The sequence below is a fragment of the Ascaphus truei genome, chromosome 6 (genome assembly GCF_040206685.1).
Source record: "Ascaphus truei isolate aAscTru1 chromosome 6, aAscTru1.hap1, whole genome shotgun sequence".
Classification (NCBI taxonomy): domain Eukaryota; kingdom Metazoa; phylum Chordata; class Amphibia; order Anura; family Ascaphidae; genus Ascaphus; species Ascaphus truei.
Genome location: NC_134488.1, coordinates 33192340 through 33214728, shown reverse-complemented (window position 1 = coordinate 33214728; position 22389 = coordinate 33192340). Strand labels below are relative to the sequence as shown.

The 22389-nt window shown below is 54.6% G+C and overlaps 1 protein-coding gene across 1 annotated transcript in view; it reads right to left on the bottom strand.

Moving 5' to 3' along the window:
* Nucleotides 1-3264: 3264 nt before the first annotated feature.
* Nucleotides 3265-22389, bottom strand: part of SLC9A1 (solute carrier family 9 member A1) — a 61615-nt gene continuing 42490 nt past the window's right edge. Inside the window, 4 exon segments of the mRNA XM_075603896.1 lie at nt 3265-7005; nt 18285-18360; nt 18978-19058; nt 19060-19080. Of these exon segments, the coding sequence (XP_075460011.1) occupies nt 6734-7005; nt 18285-18360; nt 18978-19058; nt 19060-19080 (450 nt within the window). The 3' untranslated portion in view covers nt 3265-6733.

Here is a 22389-nt window from a genome sequence, read left to right as displayed (position 1 = left end):
CAGCAGCGTCACAGGGACCTAGGCAGCCAATGAAATCATTCTTGAGAATGATTTCATGACTGCAACTTGGATACTTACCCTGCCGTGTGTAACCCCGCCCCCTCCCCAACGCTGAAAAGTCTGCTGGGGGATAAACACAGATCGCCCAGCAAACGGCCGCACTGCCTCCCTCCCGCCCTCCCTCCGAGTCCTGCAGCTGGCACCCTGAACGAGGGGTGACCCGCCATGGGAAGGTGTCTGGAAATGGCAGGTGGGAGTTTGACCATTTTCCTCAGTTTTTTCCAGGCCCAGATTGGGTCCCTGGACAGTACACTCTCCCCCTCGGCATGTGAAGCCCCGGAGGACGCGGCGAATGGGAGAACGTCCATTGCACAGAACCTGATCAGCAAGCGCGCAATTTCCAAATGAACAAACTCCGATATTCCAGATTTCCAGTCCCTGACATATCGCACTAGGGCAGCAAGATTACATACCCCCACATCCGGGAGACGAAGACCTCCTCCTTCTCTTAGTGATTGTATCCTGGCAATATGAGCCTTGTGTTTCCCGTTATGTGAAATACCTACGCACTTTGGAGATCTCTTTCTTTCGTACAGCCAGAGGTAGTGTTTGTATTAAATAAAGAAATCATTGTGATTAGAGCAACGATTCGGTATAGTGATAATGGCAATTTCATCCACCCAGATTATTCTCTCAATTTTAGCTATAATTGGAATATAATTAAGGTCATATCATTTTTGTAAGTTTAAAGGAAGACCAATACCTACATATTTAATACTATCCTTAGCTATTTTAAAAAGTAGATTAATAACCCAGAAAATCACAGATTTTGTAAAGTTAATCTTGTACCCTGCACAGGATTGAAAATCTGTCAGAGACTGCATGATTAAGGGAACCCGTCTGTATGGATCCTAGCAAAATAACAGATCATCTGCATATAGAGCTAGTTTCAGTTCCGTTTCCGATCTTTAAGCCCTCAAGTATCTCCCGCCGTCTAATGGCCAATGGTTTTATAGCCAAGTCAAATAGTAATGGTGATTAGTGGGCAACCTTGTCTAGTGCCCCTACCTAACAAGAAGGACCAGGAAGAAACCCTGTTGGCAAATATAGCAGCGGTGGATTGAGGATTAAATTACTTTAAGCGATTCTATCACATTTACTCCAATCCCAAAACTAACCAATGTCTGAAACAAGTGAGGCCGTGCAATCATATCAAAAGCCTTTTTTTCCCCGCGTCAAATTCAGGACGCAGGCTGGGATGTGGGTGTTAGCCGTTGAAAAGGAGCCACTGATTCTACCATAGCATTGAATTGTAGTAAGAAGTTCCCTGATATTATTGACAGCGTTTACCCATGACAAAACCAGTCTGATTAGGATGAACCACACCAGGAACCAAGAGCTTCAATCTGTCCTCAAGAATCTTAGTGAAGATTTTATCATCCAAATTTAGTAGAGATATAGGGCGATATGGTGCCGGGTAGTTGGGTTCCTTATCTTTTTTTTTTTTTAACAATCAGCTTGATAATGGATGACCCAAAGCTGTATGGACACAGTTTTTTGGATTAATATAAGATTATTTAACTAGATAGACATTTCGGAGACCATATGTTTTCAAAACTCAGCAGAGTATCCATCTGGGCCTAGAGTCTTAAGCATCGTTAGCTGCCCAATTGCTCCAACAACCTCCTCCAAATCTATAGGGCAGTTAAATTGGGCCTGGACGTCCTCAGATATCTTTGGGAGATGCAAATCTCTCCTAAAGTCATTATATTTATCTGCATCAATAGCGAGCGCTTTGTATAATTTACAGTAAAATATCAGTAAGATTCGCGCAATTTTACTGATGGATCAAATGACTGGTCCCCGCCATGGTGGCTATACAAATCGTGGAGCGATTCACACTGCTCTTAGGCACGTGCTGGTTACGCGCTCCTCCTTCAGCGTCATTTGATGCCATGGCAACGCAACGTCGATTGCGCACGAGCGCATATATCAGGCCTAATGTAAACTCCGCCACTGGGTCCCCCCGTGTGCTCCCTCAAATTTGAAATGAAACAAGTGTGATTATTGGACACGAGATTACTTAACATTTTGTGAGCTTGGTTTCCAAATCTCCTAAATCTACTACAAGGCGTAAACCTGTGGCTCAGCAGCTCTCTCCTAGTTCAGCAGAACGAGTCAACGCCCCCCCCACCAATAAACTACCATCTCTGGGGGAGTCCCACAGTATGAGCTCTGACTCCACGGCGCCACTTGCAGCACACGGACGCCACAGGGTTTTGCCGTAACCACGACCTACCCGCGCTGGCTCAGTTCCAAAGCTGAAGTCTAACCGGACAAGTCACAGCAGTAAGCTGGGGGATAATACTTGCCAATAAACTGTTGGTTTACACGTCTACGCGCTTCGTTAGTCAAACGAACTCCTGACGTGTCCTTTTCTAGAGGGTGCATGGGCAGTGGTGGATTTATCATTAGCCCCGGGCGGCAAAATTTTGGGGGCGGTAAAAATGTCCGCCCCATATACAGATGCCTCGTTCTCGGACCTGATGGGAAGGCACTTACATGTGGCAGCCGCCCCCTCCTTCCGAATAACAGCGTCAAGTGACGTCGCACAGCGTCACGTTGGCGCGTCCGCGGCGTCGTTGGACACCGCGATTCAGGAGGTCGGCCGCCACATGTAAGTGCCATGGGGAAGCGGATGCTGAAACCCGCCGCTGATCGTACCGTGAGCCCTGGAGACACGGATCCCTTCCAAGAGGGCGGCGTGGTTCTCCAGGGGTCCATCAGCCCAGCGGGGTGTTCAGAAATTGACATCGTCATTCTGCTCCGATTTTATATTGCGATCGGTTAGATTTAGAAGTCGAGGTGCATCTTTCCAACATCGGGGTTTTCCACAAAGTGCAAGTTCCCCTCCCAAGATTATAGAGTGATCCACCGCCAGTGGGAGTAAGAGACTCGCGAGAAGGGACGCCATCTTTATCGTGGATAGTGGGCGCAGAGGTGTCTCCTATGGCCACGTTTCCCCCCTCATAATGTGCCACGAATCAGACAGCGACATGTTTAATGGTTTAACGAGTGGTTCTCAACTCCAGTCCTCTATAACCCCCCCCTCCCCAGGTCAGGTTTTCAGGATATCCCTGCTTCAGCACAGATGGCTCAATCAAAGACTGAGCCACCTGTGCTAAAGCAGGGATATCCTGAAAACCTGACCTGTTGGTGGTTCTTTAATCCTTTTAGGGGAATTAAAATGAGACACAAACAGCATTAAAAATGTACATTTATTATATATATATATATATATCAAATAAAAAAAAAAAAACTATTTTCTCACAGACACTTTGTATACAAGGCCAGAATTCTTACTCCTATGCACGAAAGGCTGCGGAAAGCACACGCGTGTGGGAGATCAGTGCCCACGCAAAGGCCTCCTACCACGCAGGGACGAGGCGTGCAACTGAGCACGTGTGCAAAGGCCGGCACGCCTCCCTCTGCGCACAGACATTCAAAAGGCACGTAAGTCCTACGCGTGTGTGTGCTTCCCCACACGCGTGTGCCAAGCGAGGAACGCGCAGACCCTGGCACTATATTATTGCACAATCATTTTCAGAAGCAGCGCTAATTAGAACAGTTTCTTCCCCATAGGTGGCTGTACACCTCTCCCCCTATATCCCACCACAGGGGGACGCGCTGAGCCCACCCCCGGGGGGGACGCAGTGCGTTTTCAGCGCTTATGGCGGCAGAGGGCCAGAGACGCATTGCTTTGCATGATGCAGATCTGAATGTGGAGGGCGGAGGAATGGGGTGTGGGGGGGGAGGAGAGGAAAGGGGGGGGAGGAGAGGAAAGGGGGGGGGGGAGACAACAGGAGCCGATTTTGACATTTCCCATTAAATCTGCGTCTCTGCCCTAAAATGGACCTATACATAATCATCCCGCACTGGCTTATAACACCAGCAAAGTACCGATACAATGACACGGAGGTTGGAAAGGACGTGGGGACGCTTTAGTATCACAGGCACTGATCCTGTAACGCGGAACCCGGCAGTGTGTGTGTGTGTGGTGTGTGGTGGGGGGGGGAGGGGGGGGTAACTCTCGCAGCAGCACTGAGTGTGAGATGCACTTTGCTGCCAGTGAGTGGGTGTAAGGAATAAAGGGGCAGGGAAATATATATGTAATACATAACACACGCACCCTGTATATACACAAGCATATGCGCGCGCTTACACACACACGATAATATATATATATATATATATACACACACACACACACACACACACACACACACTATACTGTATATGCAAGTACATACATATGTGCGTGTATCAGCAGTAGCCTCTCCACTATGTTAACCCTTTCCTTGCCAATCGCAGGGGGTTTCTTAAAATCCAGTGAAGACAGTGCCAGGGGCGGGGGGGTGGGGTGGTCTTAGAGGTGGCATTTCTGATATTATTGCCCCACTGGCAGCAGGTTAACCCCGCATGTCCCCATCGCCTTCAAACCTTGGGGTTTAAAATTGGAATTGTTCTTCCGTCTCCTGTATGTAAATCTGTGGTGGAGATTAAGGCGGCGTCACGGGGGGGCGGCCATCTTAAATGCACCCCGCGCCTTTGTATTATTGCGGCTCTGAATGAGCAGTGATTTAGTGTCGGAGATAAGAGGACTTTAGTTGCACGCCTCCCCCCCCCCGCCACCATGTAAATAAAACAAATACAAATAAACAAAAGAGCGATAAAAAAAAAGTATAAAGTGAAATGCAAAATATACAATTATTCTTTGGTTATAAATGTTAAATAAAAAAATGAATGTGGGAATGAAAGAGTTACGAGAGAAAGGTTGAGAGAGAGAGAGAGAGAAAGAGAGAGTTACGAGAGAGAGTTCCGAGAGAGAGAAAGAACTACCCGTCCTCCTGAGAGCGAGACATCAGGATCTAAACTCATCAGCGGGAATATGAGGAGTGGGGCAGGAAAAAAGGGAAAAGAAAAAAGATAGGAGGGGCGGAGAAGAGCGAGCGAGAGCGGGGAGGGAAGAGAGCGAGCAAGCGAGAGCGGGGAGGAAAGAGAGCGAGCGAGAGCGGGGAGGGAAGAGAGCGAGCGAGCGAGAGCAGGGAGGGAAGAGAGCGAGCGAGAGCAGGGAGGGAAGAGAGCGAGCGAGAGCGGGGAGGGAAGAGAGCGAGCGAGAGCGGGGAGGGAAGAGAGCGAGCGAGAGCGGGGAGGGAAGAGAGCGAGCGAGAGCGGGGAGGGAAGAGAGCGAGCGAGAGCGGGGAGGGAAGAGAGCGAGCGAGAGCGGGGAGGGAAGAGAGCGAGCGAGAGCGGGGAGGGAAGAGAGCGAGCGAGAGCGGGGAGGGAAGAGAGCGCGAGCGAGAGCGGGGAGGGAAGAGAGCGCGAGCGAGAGAGGGGGAAGAGCGAGCGAGAGAGGGGGAAGAGCGAGCGAGAGAGGGGGAAGAGCGAGCGAGAGAGGCGGAAGAGCGAGCGAGAGAGGGAGAAGAGCGAGCGAGAGAGGGGGAAGAGCGAGCGAGAGAGGGGGAAGAGCGAGCGAGAGAGGGGGAAGAGCGAGCGAGAGAGGGGGAAGAGCGAGCGAGAGAGGGGGAAGAGCGAGCGAGAGAGGGGGAAGAGCGAGCGAGAGAGGGGAAGAGCGAGCGAGAGAGGGGGAAGAGCGAGCGAGAGAGGGGGAAGAGCGAGCGAGAGAGGGGGAAGAGCGAGCGAGAGAGGGGGAAGAGAGAGCGAGAGAGGGGGAAGAGAGAGCGAGAGAGGGGGAAGAGAGAGCGAGAGAGGGGGAAGAGAGAGCGAGAGAGGGGGAAGAGAGAGCGAGAGAGGGGGAAGAGAGAGCGAGAGAGGGGGAAGAGAGAGCGAGAGAGGGGGAAGAGAGAGCGAGAGAGGGGGAAGAGAGAGCGAGAGAGGGGGGAAGAGAGCGAGAGAGGGGGAAGAGCGGAACAGAGAGACAGGGAGGAACAGAGAGAGAGACAGACAGAGGGTGAGAGAGGGTGGAGAAGAAAGAGAGAGGGGTGGGGGAGAAGAGGGGGAGAAGAGAGAGAGGGGGGAAGAGAGAGAGAGGGTTGGGAAGAGAGAGGGTGGGGAGGAGAGAGAGAGGAAGGGGCGGAAGAGAGAGAGAGGGGGGGGCGGAAGAGAGAGGGGGGGCGGAAGAGAGAGGTGGAGGCGGAAGAGAGAGAGGGGGTGGGCGGAAGAGAGAGGGGGGGGGCGGAAGAGAGAGGGGGGGGGCGGAAGAGAGAGAGGGGGGGCGGAAGAGAGAGAGGGGGGGCGGAAGAGAGAGAGGGGGGGCGGAAGAGAGAGAGGGGGGGCGGAAGAGAGAGAGGGGGGGGCGGAAGAGAGAGAGGGGGGGCGGAAGAGAGAGAGGGGGGGCGGAAGAGAGAGAGGGGGGGACCGAAGAGAGAGAGGGGGGGGGCGGAAGAGAGAGGGAGTGACACCTTCACCAGCCAGATAGCTCTTCTATAGGGAAAGTGAGATGCCCAGTTACAGACACAAGGAAAGAGCGTCCCGGCTCTCGCATACAGTACTGGAGGGGAGGGGCCCTGGTGTTGGGAGCGTCCCGGCTCTCGCATACAGTACTGGAGGGGAGGGGCCCTGGTGTTGGGAGCGTCCCGGCTCTCGCATACAGTCCTGGAGGGGCCCTGGTGTTGGGAGCGCCCAGGCTCTCGCATACAGTCCTGGAGGGGCCCTGGTGTTGGGAGCGCTCCGTGCTCTCGCCGCGCGCTGTGTGAGCGGGGTGCGCTGGGGATCAGGGTTCCTTTGTTAGGAAAGGTTGGCTCTCCTCGGGCCGGGGCCCCGGGTCACTCAGACAGCGCTGCAGCCGCTGGGCGTTGGGGCTGTCGCTGGGGTCAAACACAGAATCTGCCCCAGGGGAGGGGGGCTCCCGTATCGTTATCACAATCCCTTCTTCCCCCATCTGCGCCTCCTCGCTCTCCAACTCCACAGACTCTGGGGACGCAGGGTCAATCGTAATCACCGGAAGGTCCTCAGAGTCGGGTTTGGGCTCGTAAGCCTGAGGGTCTGGGGAGAGACATTGGAAACAGGTGGGGTGGGGGGTGTAGGAAAAGAGATGAAGGTGGGAGGGAGGGGGAGATGAGGGGGGGGGGAAGATGAGGGCGGGGGGGGGGGGAGATGAGGGCGGGGGGGGGGAAGATGAGGGCGGGGGGGGGGAAGATGAGGGCGGGGGGGGGAAGATGAGGGCGGGGGGGGGAAGATGAGGGCGGGGGTGGGGGAAGATGAGGGCGGGGGGCGGGGGGAAGATGAGGGCGTGGGGGCGGGGGGAAGATGAGGGCGGGGGGGGGGGAAAGATGAGGGCGGGGGGGGGGAAAGATGAGGGCGGGGGGGGGGAAAGATGAGGGCGGGGGGGGGAAAGATGAGGGCGGGGGGGAAAGATGAGGGCGGGGGGGGGAAAGATGAGGGCGTGGGGGGGGAACGATGAGGGCGGGGGGGGGGAAGATGAGGGGGGGGATGATGAGGGCGGGGGGGGGAAGATGAGGGCGGGGGGAAAGATGAGGGCGGGGGGGGGGAAAGATGAGGGCAGGGGGGGGAAAGATGAGGGGGGGGGGAAAGATGAGGGGGGGGGGAAAGATGAGGGGGGGGGGAAAGATGAGGGGGGGGGGAAAGATGAGGGGGGGGAAAGATGAGGGCGGGGGGGAACGATGAGGGCGGGGGGGGGGAACGATGAGGGCGGGGGGGGGGGAACGATGAGGGCGGGGGGGGGGAACGATGAGGGCGGGGGGGGAAAGATAAGGGCGGGGGGGGGAAAGATGAGGGGGGGGGAAAGATGAGGGCGGGGGGGGGAAAGATGAGGGCGGGGGGGGGGGGGAAAGATGAGGGCGGGGGGGGGGGGGGAAAGATGAGGGCGGGGGGGGGGGGGAAGATGAGGGCGGGGGGGGGAAAGATGAGGGCGGGGGGGGGAAAGATGAGGGCGGAGGGGGGGGAAAGATGAGAGCGGGGGGGGGAAGATGAGGGCGGGGGGGAACGATGAGGGCGGGGGGGGAAGATGAGGGCGGGGGGGGAAGATGAGGGCGGGGGGGGAAGATGAGGGCGGGGGGGGGAAGATGAGGGCGGGGGGGGGAAAGATGAGGGCGGGGGGGGGAAAGATGAGGGCGGGGGGGGGGGAGAAAGATGAGGGTGGGCGGGGGGGGGAAAGATGAGGGCGGGGGGAAAGATGAGGGCGGGGGGGGGAAAGATGAGGGCGGGGGGGGGAAAGATGAGGGCGGGGGGGGGAGATGAGGGCGGGGGGGGGGAGATGAGGGCGGGGGGGAGAAAGATGAGGGCGGGGGGGAGAAAGATGAGGGCGGGGGGGAGAAAGATGAGGGCGGGGGGGAGAAAGATGAGGGCGGGGGGAGAAAGATGAGGGCGGGGGGAGAAAGATGAGGGCGGGGGGGGAAAGATGAGGGCGGGGGGGGAAAGATGAGGGCAGGGGGGGAAAGATGAGGGCGGGGGGGGAAAGATGAGGGCGGGGAGGGAAAGATGAGGGCGGGGAGGGAAAGATGAGGGCGGGGAGGGAAAGATGAGGGCGGGGGGGGGGGAAGATGAGGGCGGGGGGGGGGAAGATGAGGGCGGGGGGGGAAGATGAGGGCGGGGGGGGGGGAAGATGAGGGCGGGGGGGGAAGATGAGGGCGGGGGGGGGGGGGAAGATGAGGGCGGGGGGGGGAAGATGAGGGCGGGGGGGGAAGATGAGGGTGGGAAGATGAGGGCGGGGGGGGGGAAGATGAGGGCGGGGAGGGAAAGATGAGGGCGGGGAGGGAAAGATGAGGGCGGGGGGGGGGGGGGAAGATGAGGGCGGGGGGGGGGGAAAGATGAGGGCGGGGGGGGGGAAGATGAGGGCGGGGGGGGGGAAGATGAGGGCGGGGGGGGGGGAAGATGAGGGCGGGGGGGGGGGGAAGATGAGGGCGGGGGGGGGGGGAAGATGAGGGCGGGGGGGGAAGATGAGGGCGGGGGGGGAAGATGAGGGCGGGGGGGAAGATGAGGGCGGGGGGGGGGGAAGATGAGGGGGGGGGGGGAAGATGAGGGCGGGGGGGGAAGATGAGGGCGGGGGGGGAAGATGAGGGCAGGGGTGGGGGGAAGATGAGGGCGGGGGAAGATGAGGGGGGGGGGAAGATGAGGGCGGGGGGGGGAAGATGAGGGCGGGGGGGGGGGAGAAAAAGAGATGGGGTGGGGGGGGGGGAAGAGATGGAGGTGGGGGGGAAGAGATGGAGGTGGGGTGGGAAGAGATGGAGGTGGGGGGGGGAAGAGATGGAGGTGGGGGAAGGAAAGATGGGAGTGCAGGGGGTGGGGGAGAGACCGTGTGGGGGGGGGGGGGAAAGAGACCGTGGGGGTGAGGGGGAAAGAGACCGTGGGGGTGGGGGGGAAAGAGACCGTGGGGGTGGGGGGATAAACGGAGGTGAAGAGACAGAGGTGAGGGGGGGAGAGACAGAGGTGGAGGGGGGACAACAGAATGGGAGCACATATTAGATTGTAAGTTCTGTGGAAGAGGCAGCTGCAGTCTAAAATCCTATGTACAATATTCACACACACTTAATATTAGTATATATTGTAAAGGGAGACCAGTACTTTTACACCGAAACCACCGGGATCACTAGCACCAGACCGGACAAAGTTGTTGAATAAAATGAGGTTTCTTCTGGCAGCCAGCAGACAAAACAAAGATGCACAAAACAAGATACAATATCAACTGGGGGCCTGGGGAGGAGACTCGCCTCGCTAGGTGCGGGGGCTGCTTCAAGAAGGCTTGTCCTGTCCTCTTCTCGTCCAGGATCTCAGAGGGGTGATCACACAGCAGTCACTCACATGGATCTCCAGCTGGTCACCGTTACGATCCAACAGCCTTCACAGAATGTCTCTCAGTCTCTCAGATGGTCCTCTGAGGGAATCTCCACACTCCTTCACAGAATGTCTCTCAGTCTCTCAGATGGTCCTCTTAGGGAATCTCCACACTCCTTCCCAGAGTGTCTCTCAGTCTCTGGAAGGCCTCGGGCATGGTCAGCGCTTAGGCGCTGACCCGTGCTGAGGTGCGCTGCTGCTCGGCAGTGAGTCCCTGCAGCCGCAATGAGAGCGGCTTTAGCAGGGGCTCGCGCACGCTTACGCAAGCGTGCGGAAGCGTGTGTCTTAAGAAAATTTTAGTTTCTGCACTTGGCCGGAGCGCAGGGCCGGTCACGTGAGCGGTTCGCCCAATGAGGGCGAACCAGCTCCGTGACGTCACAGGCCCCCCCGGACGGCGCGCGGTCTAAGGCCAGGGAAAGCACCCACTTTCCCTCAGCCTCAGCGCGCCTCCGCACGGCTAAATTCAATATGGACCTCGCCTAAGGCTACGGCCCCAGTGCCTGCACTGCACTGGCGGCGCGTGCAGCCGAATTGACCGGTCCGCAGAGAGCAGCAGGGGGAAAGACAGGGGGGGGGGGGGTGTGATGGGGACCCGTCAGGTTCGCCCTCATTGGCTGAACCGCAGGGGGCGTGGCCTAGCGCTCAGTCGCTTGTCTCCCTCACAATTTTCTTGCAGGCTGGAAAAACTCACCGCGCAGCGGGCCTGGCCCCATTGAGGGGCAGCTCTTGTCCCTACAGGGTCCGACACAGCGGGCGCTGCAGTAGCCAGCGGGGACCTGGCCTTAGCCTCTCTCGCTCTCAGATGCACTCTGAAGGTAGATCTGATTCTCTGATCAGCAGCACCCCTTATATAGCCCTCTGAGGCTATCCTTTAAATGGGAGGGGGCTGCTGAACAATCAGAGCATGGATTAGGTTGGTGCCACAACAGCCAGAGGGCGTGCTAAGAGCCCATCCCCATCCCTGATTGATCACTCGTCACTCACCAAATGTCTGTAACACCTCCACGCTCCCAACCATTATCTCTGCAGGAACCTCAGCTGATAAAATCACAGAGTCCTCTCCATAGAGATGACAGTAACAATAGAATATCTCATTTGCTTTCTTGCAGGGCTGACACCCAAAGCATATTACAGAACAATGTTTATTCCCTAAATTGTGGGATTGAATTTACAGGGAATAACAAATACAGGCTTTGAAATACATTCTTACAGACCTGGAAATACATTTACACATTCCCTGTTCTTCCCCAGATATTAAATACATTTGGCCAAAATAAGCCTTACAAAGGTGGCCAAGTTACATAACTATAGGGGTAGCTAGCTGGGCTTCATCCCAGTTTTGTGATGCCAGCTACCCATACCGTCACATCTCCCCCCTCAAGAAGAAGGCTCTGGGGTAGTCACCCCATCAGGTGGCTTCCCAAGCCTGGAAGTCCTTGAGGTGCGTTGGTTGCTGGGCATGTCCAGCCGGGAGAGACCATCTGCTCTGCTGTGCCCGCTACCCTTAGTGAAGTCCAAGTCCTAAAGGGCATGGCTCCAGGTTAACCAGGTCTCTCTCTCCTCGGACATCCTCGCAACCAATTTAGGGGGTCGTACTCTGCGAACACCGCGTAGGGCTTTCCCACATACATAGGACTGCCAGCGCTGCTGAGCCCAAGCAGTGGCCAAGCACACTGGCAGAGCCTATAACACTGCCCCACACTCTGGGAACCAGGCTGCCAGCACCTTGAGCCGCCTCTTGGTCACCTCAGTCAGGAATCTATCTGGGATGCTACCCTGGCTCTCCCCTCTCCTACGATAGCCCTATGTCTCCTCTATCTCCTTCTCCATGTTCCGTTCCCCCTCCGCCGAGATCCCTCTACCGGACCGCGTACCGGATCAGTGATCCCCAGTTTTGACCAGGCGATCAGGTGGATGGGTCCTGCCCGGCTTATCCAAAGCCAGGACCCGGTCCTTCTCTCCTACCTCTCTTATCTGCTCCTGCTGGGGAGCCGCGAGCTGGGGACAGGTACCCCCCTGCTCCACTGAGCCACCCTGCCTAGCCTCTCCTACGTTATCAGGGAGAGCCTGGCACTCTCGATTTCCCAGCGGCAAGCTGCATACAGATAACACTGCTGATCCACTCACGGACTTGTGCTTTAAGGGCTTAAATAAACCTGGTGACAGTCTCCGGGGAGCCCTCGCACTGTCCCCCGGCCTGTCTACTTGCTGGCAGACATCCCAGGTGCCGATTAACGCCGATGCCTCCTGGGAATGCCTCCAGCCCACAGAATGTTTGTACTAGCCGGGCTCGTGTGTGAGAGACCCCCTGATGCCCTGTCAGCAGGATCTCCTTAGTCCCCTGCAAGCTCTGTTCCCCACCCACCCAGGGACTCGCTAACTGGCCCCTCTCTGTCCCCTGTCTGGCCGGAGCAATCAGGGCTGGTTCCCAGCATAGAAGCACACAGGGTCCGGGGAACTGATCGGGCATGATCTTGGAGGCAGACTCGGCCGCCCAAGGTCCCATGCCCTCCAGATAAGTAGTTGTAGCTCTGTGGAGTGCAGGTTCCACCATATAAAAAACAAAGAAATACGACAATAGTGCAATAAGTTCCAAAATCTTTTGACTTCTAGGTATCAGCCAAAAATGGGGACTCTCACTTTCCCAGCAAATAGATAGCAGTTTCTACACTGGTGTAGTCTTAGATGTCTTCAATCTCAGGTGAATGACAGGGGTCTCTGCATTATGTTCCTCAACAGAACAAAGATCACGATTTAGTGCCACATTGTTTGTTCACTAGGAATATATTTTAGAACAAATGGTACTTACATTTTTATCATCCAGATAAGTGTCTGCCAGCACCCTCTCCCGGGACCACTAGCTGGGCTCCGGCCGTTCGCCCTCAGTCAGTTTGTCAGGGGAATAGTCGGCAGGTATGTCAGGACAGAGGTTAGGCTGGGTCTGGCTTACATGCCTGGTCTCCTCGGTGACCCTGGAACATGATGGCTCCAAATGCAGGGGAGCGGTAATCACTGCTGTTAGCTCCAAAAGCTGGGGGCATAAACCACTGTGATGGACAGCGGCGCCAAAGGCACCACGGCAGGGGAAATTGCGACTAGGGTCACAGGAGCATCCTCTCCTGGTATCTTCGCCAGCATCCCCGTCCATGGGAGCTGTTGCTCTGGGCAGACCATTTCAGGCTGCCCCAGAGGTACCGTAGCACTGGGGACCCCAGGACGACTGCCTGCTGATTGCCTGGGACCCCTGTATGCAACAATCTTCCATGGACCGCTTGGTCCTCCAGCCTGATGGCTGCATCTCTGAGCCGCTAGTAGCTGCTGGAGGGACCGCTGGCTGGGCCCTCTGCTTCTCCAGCTGCACAGCTGCTGTCTGTTCTTTTGCTGGGGCTAGCCTGTCGTAGGCTATCGGTCCTGTAGCTGAGGAACGTTGCCCCGGATTGGAGTTACTCGAGCAGGATACTTTGGGGCATTCCATCCGCGGATGGTATGTCCGGTCTCCCAGGGAGCACTGGCCCTCGTGGGCATTCTCTGCCATCTTGGTGGCCACGAGGCAAGGTACCCATGTGGTGCCATCCTCAGCCAGCACAGTCACTCTCACGGAGGCAGGTTCGCCAGCAATGTCTCGGTCGACCTCAACCTCTCTGGCTCCTGGCTGACTCCAAAATGGCTTGGTGGCTTGGGAAGAGTCAGCTACTGGAAATGATCGGCTCTGGGACTGTAACGGGGTTTAGGACCCGCTTCTCGGGCTGCGCCAGTGGTAATCGAACTGGCGCAGGTCCTGTAGGACCTCTCACAAGGTCGACAATGTGCTAGCGAAAGTCCTCGGTTATGTCTGGACCATATACTGCAAGGAAATCCGCACAACACCCATCGTACCTCGGCTGTCACTCGGCAGCCCATATCTTGCGCACCTGGCAACTAACAATTGTCTGTCCCAGGAATAATAACATCCTCCTGGACCAGCCATCTTCAGATTAACCCAAATGAATATAAATGTGATCGAATAGTAAAATATCAGGTTTGTACAACGTTTGTCTGGAACAACTTGTCCTGCGGCCTTGAAAATGCAAGACCGTCTTTGAGCTGTGGTTTCCCGCAGAAATCCCAACACAAAGCCTAGCGATCCCAATCGCTGCCACCAGAAAAAGCCTGTCACGGGTGACCAATACTTTTACGCCGAAACCACCGGGATCACTAGCACCAGACAGGACAAAGTTGTTGAATAAAATGGGGTTTATTCTGGCACGCCAGCAGACAAAACAAAGATGTACAAAACAAGATACAATACCAACTGGGGGCCTGGGGAGGAGACTCTAGCCTCGCTAGGTGCAGGGGCTGCTTCAAGAATGCTTGCCCTGTCCGCTTCTCATCCAGGATATCAGAGAGCTGATCCCACAGCAGTCACTCACATGGATCTCCAGCTGGTCACTATAAAGATCCAAACTCCTTTACAGAATGTCTCTCAGTCTTTGTCTCTTAGATAGTCCTATGAGGGAATCTCCACACACCTTCCAAGAGAGTGTCTCAGTCTCTGTTAGCCGCTCTTGCTCTCAGATGCTCTCTGAAGGTAGATCTGATTCTCTGATCAGCAGCACCCCTTATATAGCCCTCTGTGGCTATCCTTTACATGGGAGGGGGCTGCTGAACAATCAGAGCATGGATTAGGTTGGTGTCACAACAGCCAGAAGGCGTGCTAAAAGCCCATCCCCATCCCTGATTGTTCACTCTTTGTCACTCGCCAAATGTCTAACACCTCCACGCTCCCAACCATTGTCGCAGTACCAGATATAGACCGGCAGTATCAACCAGGGTGTGACGTCATCACGCTACTTTGACACGTGAATTGTATGTTGTGCCGATCGGGATTTCCTCCAAACAATGTGGATTGAGTGTTTGTCAGGACCGAACTGACTTGTGCCTATTCTGCGAATAAGGCGTGTCGGACTCTCACTCACTCCCCGGCTTACGATCTGGAGGTTCCCCAAGCTGACGTTAACCACAGCGGTCCGGTATAAAGAAACCTTTCAATGATCTCATATTTTAATTATCGTGTAAGTGGGCATTGTCTCCTCTTTTTTCTATAATAAATCCTACTTTTGTGGTAATGCACTAGGGTTGTGCGCTGTGCCTTCCTTTTTTCTATATAGATAAATAGGTTTTAAAATTGATATTATTTTGATCTGGGATGGAGAGGAAGTGGAATTAACAATGGTTCTCAACACATTTAATATTAACAATATGGGACTCAGGATCACTTTTGAGATCAATTCTACACATCAACTTCCTAGATCTTGAGTTGTTTATCTGTCCAGGGGATACTAGGATTCACACCAAAACACATTTTAAAGGAGGTTAATGTCAATAGTTATTTGCATGTCTCTAGTAGTCATCATTACAAGTGGCTAGAAAATATTCCAAAGAGTCAGTTTTATAGAATTAAACAAAATTGGACTTCAATGGAGGATCTCACCAAACAGGGTCAACTTCTGGTGAATACATTTCTTGATAAAGGGCAAAACAGGGATTCAGTACGTAGGGCCTTTGATCAAGCGAGACAGGCTGATCGGACTCAACTTCTGGTACAATCTAAGACTAAACATCAATTCGGGACAGTTAAGAACACACAATGTCAGTTCAACTGTTGGACATTTAGAATCAACACGAGATCACTGTCCTCGATTTGTAACTAGATATAATTCAGCTGCCTCCTCCATCAAAGGGATCCTCAGGCGACACTGGAGCATTCTCCAGAGTGACCCAGTTATTGGTTCCTCTCTCCCTGCATTTATCCCCATTACATATAAACGGGCGGAAAACATCAAAAATCTATTGGCGCAGAGCAAACTTAGAAAAGTTATGCATGGGGAGTCAACCACATCAAATGATCAAAGTAATCATGGACGCGGAGGAGGCGATGCCTAACATGCAAACATTTGGTTGCTACCAATTCGTTTAGATCACATACCAACGGGTTCAATCTATAAAGTGAAGGGATCTATCGATTGTTTATCTTCATTTATCATTTATATGGTGCCATGCTCTTGCGGCCTACAATATGTAGGTCGCACAATTCGTGCATTAAGCACGAGGGTTCCTGGAACATAGACGGAACGTTATTAATGAGAACCAAGCACATAGTCTGTCCAAACACTTCCTTCTGTACATAACAAGGATCCGTCTTCGGTGGCTCAGTGAGTAAAGACACTGACTGGCACTGAGATTGAAGCAGGGGAACCTGGTAAAATTCCCAGTGTTGGCTCCTTGTGACCCTGGGCAAGTCACTTTATCTTCCTACCAAATAATAGATTGTAAGCTCCACGGGGCAGGGGCTGTGTCTGAAAAATGTCCTCTCTAAAAAGCGCTACGTAAATAACCAGCAGCGCTATACAAGAACATATTATTAGTATTATATTATTATTACCATTATGGGTTTGGAACACACTCCTTTGTTAGGAGGAGATCGAGTCATGAGGCTCTGTCTCAGAGAGACCTTTTGGATCTATACGTTGGGGACCTTATTTCCTGGGGGGGATTTAATGAATGCATAGATACTAGCACATGGTTTAGTTATGTATGTGTTTCTCCTCCAACTCTGTTCTTGTCCACTGCTATCTAGGTTTTATTTGTTTATACGATTTCAGGTTTTCACTTTTAAAACATATTTTCCTTATAATATCTTTTATCATTATATTAATTAATATGAATGATGACATTACTTAAATATGTAACAGTCCACATATCTTCCCTCTATTCATATATTTTGTTATTGGTTATTTACGAATTGTCATTTCTTCATATTTCATTATGTTTATAATAATATGTTAGGATTTGTATGATCATGTTTTTATCCAAGAAAAACTAGTTCATTATTTGTTCAATGATTGAACGTATTTTTAGTTTTGATGTCTCTCCCTGCCTTGCGTTCTCATATATATGTAGTGTTCATTGTTTTATGTCATACATTTTGTGTCTACCTAATATTGGGTCGTTCTATCTACGTGCCAATGTGTTCACGGTCACTCCCATTTCCCCATAAAGGGTAGAAATTGAATCATCAATTATCCAATTAAATAATCAATTTAGACTATATAAGGAATGCACATCCACCTTATTCTTTAACCCCTGATGAAGTCGCTGTTATATTATCGACGAAACGCGCAGGGCTGTATGCCATTGGACCTGGCTAGGAATCTTTCTCCATTATCAGTCTGTGACTACGGAGAGAGCAGTGAAAGTAGGAGAGCGTTGAACCGCAGCGCCGGGGTGACCGTTGTGGTGAACGCGCATCTTCGGAGGTAACCCGCATGCGGTAGCGGAGTATCGTCACATGCCTCCAGCCACGAGATCCAAGCTCCATACGGCAGATGGTCAACAGGAGACCTACGCATAGTTCCAATGCCTAGTGAACCTGACGAAGCATTACCCCATGCGAAACGCATTCATGCAAGGACCTGGATCTTTTTGACCGCACACACGGCTACCGTAGCTTGCCTAGCGCTTTGACTGCAGTCCTGATCACCGGACGCGGGATCAGGAGCGCACTGGCATCGAAGTGCGGAAGTCGGCTGCGTTCACCGGAGGCGGTCACCTACATGTGAGTTAACTGTTACTTTTTAACACTTCAATAATGACACCTTTGTGTTTGTACCTGCGGTGTGGTTTTCTCGTATATGTATATGGAGTAACGGGGAAAATACCCGTGATGCTGTACTGCTAACAAATCGGAAAGGAAAAAAAGCTGCAGAGAGGAAACACCACAGATAAAGATACCATTTCCTGGATTCGGTGCCACCCGCGGCCGTGCGAGGACAATATTATACACTATATGTATTCGTTCCGCTGGGACTATTGATCACTGTTTGTGTGTCAGTGCTATATCTAGCTTTGCACTCCTGTTTTGCGCCCCCCTGTTCTCTCTTTTTCATATTCCATTACGCGGATCGCAGTTGAGCAGCAGCTACACACTTTGGGCCAGTATCACACGTTGGTTTTCCACCCTTCATTGTTTATTATTATTGAGTGTTTTATTAAGAGGGAGCGCCCCAGTTTGCCTATACCATAGTTTCAATGCGCATGGGCCTGCCTCATTGCTGCGAGTGGCCTGATTTTAGCTTGTGTATGAATAAGCCGTTTACTATTTCCACTATGGAGCCCGCGCTGTCCCTCTGTTATTTACAAGTATCGAGGAAGGTGGTTGATCCTGTGGATCGCTGTTCGGAAGATCCAGTGTTTTTATTCTTATTTATCATTGTAATTTCCCGCCCCAACGCCCCCTTTTCCCTTCCCTCTCCCATCCATTCCTACCCATCCTTGTCTTATATGTTGTTTGTCTGTTTGTTTCCTGTTTGCATCCTTGCAGTGTGGTCTTTTCATTGTTGACCCAGTATTTAATATTAGTTTTTTTCTATATATGTGTATACACACACACACACACACACACACACACACACACCGCAATGTTTAATCCTCACCTGACCCCACGCGGGCTCGGGACATGGTGGTGGGAGAGTCCAGCTTGTGAGCGGGAACAGTCAGGTAATTGGTCACCTGGAAGAGAAGAGAGCGCGGGGTAGAAGGTGATCCCCCAAACTGCCGCCCTCCCCCCTACAGCTACCCCATCTGCACCCTCCTCCTCCCACCTCACCCTATCTGCCCCCCTCCTCCTCCCACCTTACCCTATCTGCCCCCTCCTCCTCCCACCTCACCCTCTCTGCCCCCTCCTCCTCCCACCCTCACCCTCTCTGCATCCTCCTCCTCCCACCTCACCCTCTCTGCCCCCTCCTCCTCCCACCTCACCCTCTCTGCCCCCTCCTCCTCCCCACCTCACCCTCTCTGCATCCTCCTCCTCCCACCTCACCCTCTCTGCCCCCTCCTCCTCCCACCTCACCCTCTCTGCATCCTCCTCCTCCCACTTCACCCTCTCTGCATCCTCCTCCTCCCACCTCACCCTCTCTGCATCCCCCAGTCTGTCTGCTCCCTCCTCATAGTCCCATTCTTTCCCTCTCCTACCCCCACCCCTCTTCCTCTCCCCATGCTCTCCTCTCCTTTTGTTCCCCCCTCTCCCTGCACGCTTTACCCCCTGCGCCCTACCCCCATCTCACCCCCCCTGCTCCCAATCCCCCATCTCAACCCCCCCCCTCTGCGCCCCCCCCTCTGCTCCTCACCCTGTGCTCCATGTGATGGACTTTCTGCCGACGCAGCAGCATTTGGTTCCAGGCCTCTTCATACGGGTCAGCGAGCAGCGTGGTGCCGGTTATAAGAGCGCAGCTGGAGAGAGAGAGGGGGGGGGGGGGGAAGCGTTACATACAGCGGGAGAGAGAGAGAGGGGGCGTTACATACAGCGGGAGAGAGAGAGAGGGGGTGTTACATACAGCGGGAGAGAGAGAGAGGGGGCGTTACATACAGCGGAGAGAGAGAGAGGGGGGCGTACATACAGCGGAGAGAGAGAGGGGGCGGTTACATATAGCGGGAGAGAGAGAGGGGGGCATTACATACAGCGGGAGAGAGAGAGAGGGGGCGTTACATACAGCGGGGAGAGAGAGGGGGCGTTACATACAGCGGGTAGAGAGAGGGGGCGTTACATACAGCGGGAGAGAGAGAGGGGGCGTTACATACAGCGGGGAGAGAGAGAGAGGGGGCGTTACATACAGCGGGAGAGAGAGAGGGGGGGCGTTACATACAGCGGAGAGAGAGAGGGGGGGCGTTACATACAGCGGGAGGGAGAGAGGGGGGCATTACCATACAGCGGGAGGAGAGAGAGGGGGGCATTACATACAGCGGGAGAGAGAGGGGGAGGAGTACATACAGCGGGAGAGAGACGAGAGAGAGAGAGAGAGAGGAGGGGGCGTACATACAGCGGAGAGAGAGAGAGAGAGGGGGGGCATTACATACAGCGGGAGAGAGGGGGCATTATATACAGCGGGAGAGAGAGGGGGGCGTTACATACAGCGGGGGAGAGAGAGAGGGGCATACATACAGCGAGAGAGAGAGAGAGAGGGCATTACATACAGCGGAGAGAGAGAGAGGGGGGCGCTACATACAGTGGAGAGAGAGCGGGGCATTACATACAGCGAGAGAGAGAGGGGGCGTTACATACAGCGGGGGAGAGAGAGAGAGGGGGCGTGTACATACAGCGGGAGAGAGCGAGGGGCATTACATACAGCGGGGAGAGAGAGAGAGGGGGCATTACATACAGCGGGAGAGAGAGAGAGGGGGCATGACATACAGCGGGATAGAGAGAGGGGGCATTTACAACGAGGGAGAGAGAGGGCGGGAGTTACATGCAGCGGGGGGAGAGAGAGAGACGAGAGGGGGCGTTACATACAGCGGGAGAGAGAGAGAGAGAGGGGGCGGTACATACAGCGGGAGAGAGAGAGGGGGGCATTACATACAGCGGGAGAGAGAGAGAGGGGGTGGCATTACATACAGCGGAGAGAGAGAGAGAGAGAGAGAGAGGGGGCGTTACATACAGCGGGAGAGAGAGCGGGGGCATTACATTACAGCGAGAGAGAGAGGGGGCGTTACATACAGCGGGGGAGAGAGAGAGGGGGGCGTTACATACAGCGGGAGCGAGAGAGGGGGCATTACATACAGCGGGGGAGAGAGAGAGAGGGGCATTACATACAGCGGGGAGAGAGAGAGAGGGGGGCATTACATACAGCGGGATAGAGAGAGGGGGCATTTACATACAGAGGGAGAGAGAGGGCGGGAGTTACATGCAGCGGGGGGAGAGAGAGAGAGAGAGGGGGCGTTACATACAGCGGGAGAGAGAGAGAGAGAGGGGGCGTTACATACAGCGGGAGAGAGAGAGAGGGGGGCATTACATACAGCGGGAGAGAGAGAGAGGGGGTGGCATTACATACAGCGGGAGAGAGAGAGAGAGAGAGGGCGTACATACAGCGGAGAGAGAGAGAGGGGGGCGTTACATACAGCGGAGAGAGAGAGAGAGAGGGGGGCGTTACATACAGCGGGAGAGAGAGAGAGGGGGCATTACATACAGCGGGGGAGAGAGGGGGCATTACATACAGCGGGGAGAGAGAGAGAGAGAGGGGGCGTTACATACAGCGGGAGAGAGAGAGGGGGCGTTACATACAGCGGGAGAGAGGGGGGGGCGTTACATACAGCGGGAGAGAGAGAGAGGGGCGTTACATACAGCGGGGGAGAGAGAGGGGGCGTTACATACAGCGGGAGGAGAGGGCAAGCGAGAGGGGGCATTACATACAGCGGGGAGAGAGAAGAGGGGGCATTACATACAGCGGGGGAGAGAGAGAGGGGGCATTACATACAGCGGGGGAGAGAGAGCGAGGTCATACAGCGGAAAGAGGCGGGGAATTACATACAGCGGGGGGAGCGAGAGAGGGGGCATTCATACAGCGGGAGAGAGAGAGAGGGGCATTACATACAGCGGGAGAGAGAGAGGGGGGCATTACATACAGCGGGAGAGAGAGAGAGAGGGAGAGGGCGTTACATACAGCGGGAGAGAGAGAGAGGGGGCATTACATACAGCGGGGAGAGAGAGGGGGGCGTTACATACAGCGGGGGGAGAGAGAGAGGGGCATTACATACAGCGAGAGAGAGAGGGCATTACATACAGCGGGAGAGAGAGAGGGGGCGTTACATACAGCGGGAGAGAGAGGGGCATACAGCGAGAGAGGGGGCATTACATACAGCGGGAGAGAGAGAGGGGGGCATTACATACAGCGGGAGAGAGTGGGGGCGTTACATACAGCGGGAGAGAGAGAGGGGGGCATTACATACAGCGGGGAGAGAGAGGGGCATTACATACAGCGGGAGAGAGAGAGGGGGCATTACATACAGCGGGAGGAGAGAGAGGGGGCATTACATACAGCGGAGAGGGCGGAGTACATACAGCGGGGAGAGAGAGAGGGGGCGTTACATACAGCGGGAGAGAGAGAGAGGGGGCGTTACATACAGCGGGAGAGAGAGAGAGGGGGGGGCATTACATACAGCGGGAGAGAGAGAGGAGGGGGCGTTACATACAGCGGGAGAGAGAGAGGGGGGCATTACATACAGCGGGAGAGAGAGGGGGTGTTACATACAGCGGGAGAGAGAGGGGGGGTGTACATACAGCAGGAGAGAGGGGGTGTACACACAGCGGAGAGAGGGGTGTTACATACAGCGGGAGAGAGAGGGGGGCTTACACACACGGAGAGAGTGTGACACACAGCGGGAGAGAGGAGGGGTGTTACATACAGCGGGAGAGAGGGGGTGTTACATACAGCGGAGAGAGGGGGTGTTACATACAGCGGGAGAGAGGGGGTGTGTTACATACAGCGGTCGAGAGAGTCGGGAGAGGGGTGTTACATACAGCGGAGAGAGAGGGGGGTGTTACATACAGCGGGAGAGAGAGGGGGGTGTACATACAGCGGGAGAGAGGGGGGTGTTACATACAGCGGGAGAGAGGGGGTGTACATACAGCGGAGAGAGGGGGTGTTACATACAGCGGGAGAGAGGGGGGTTGTTACATACAGCGGGGAGAGAGGGGGGGGGTCGAGGAGGGGGGGTTACATACAGCGGGAGAGAGGGGGGTGTTACATACAGCGGGAGAGAGGGGGG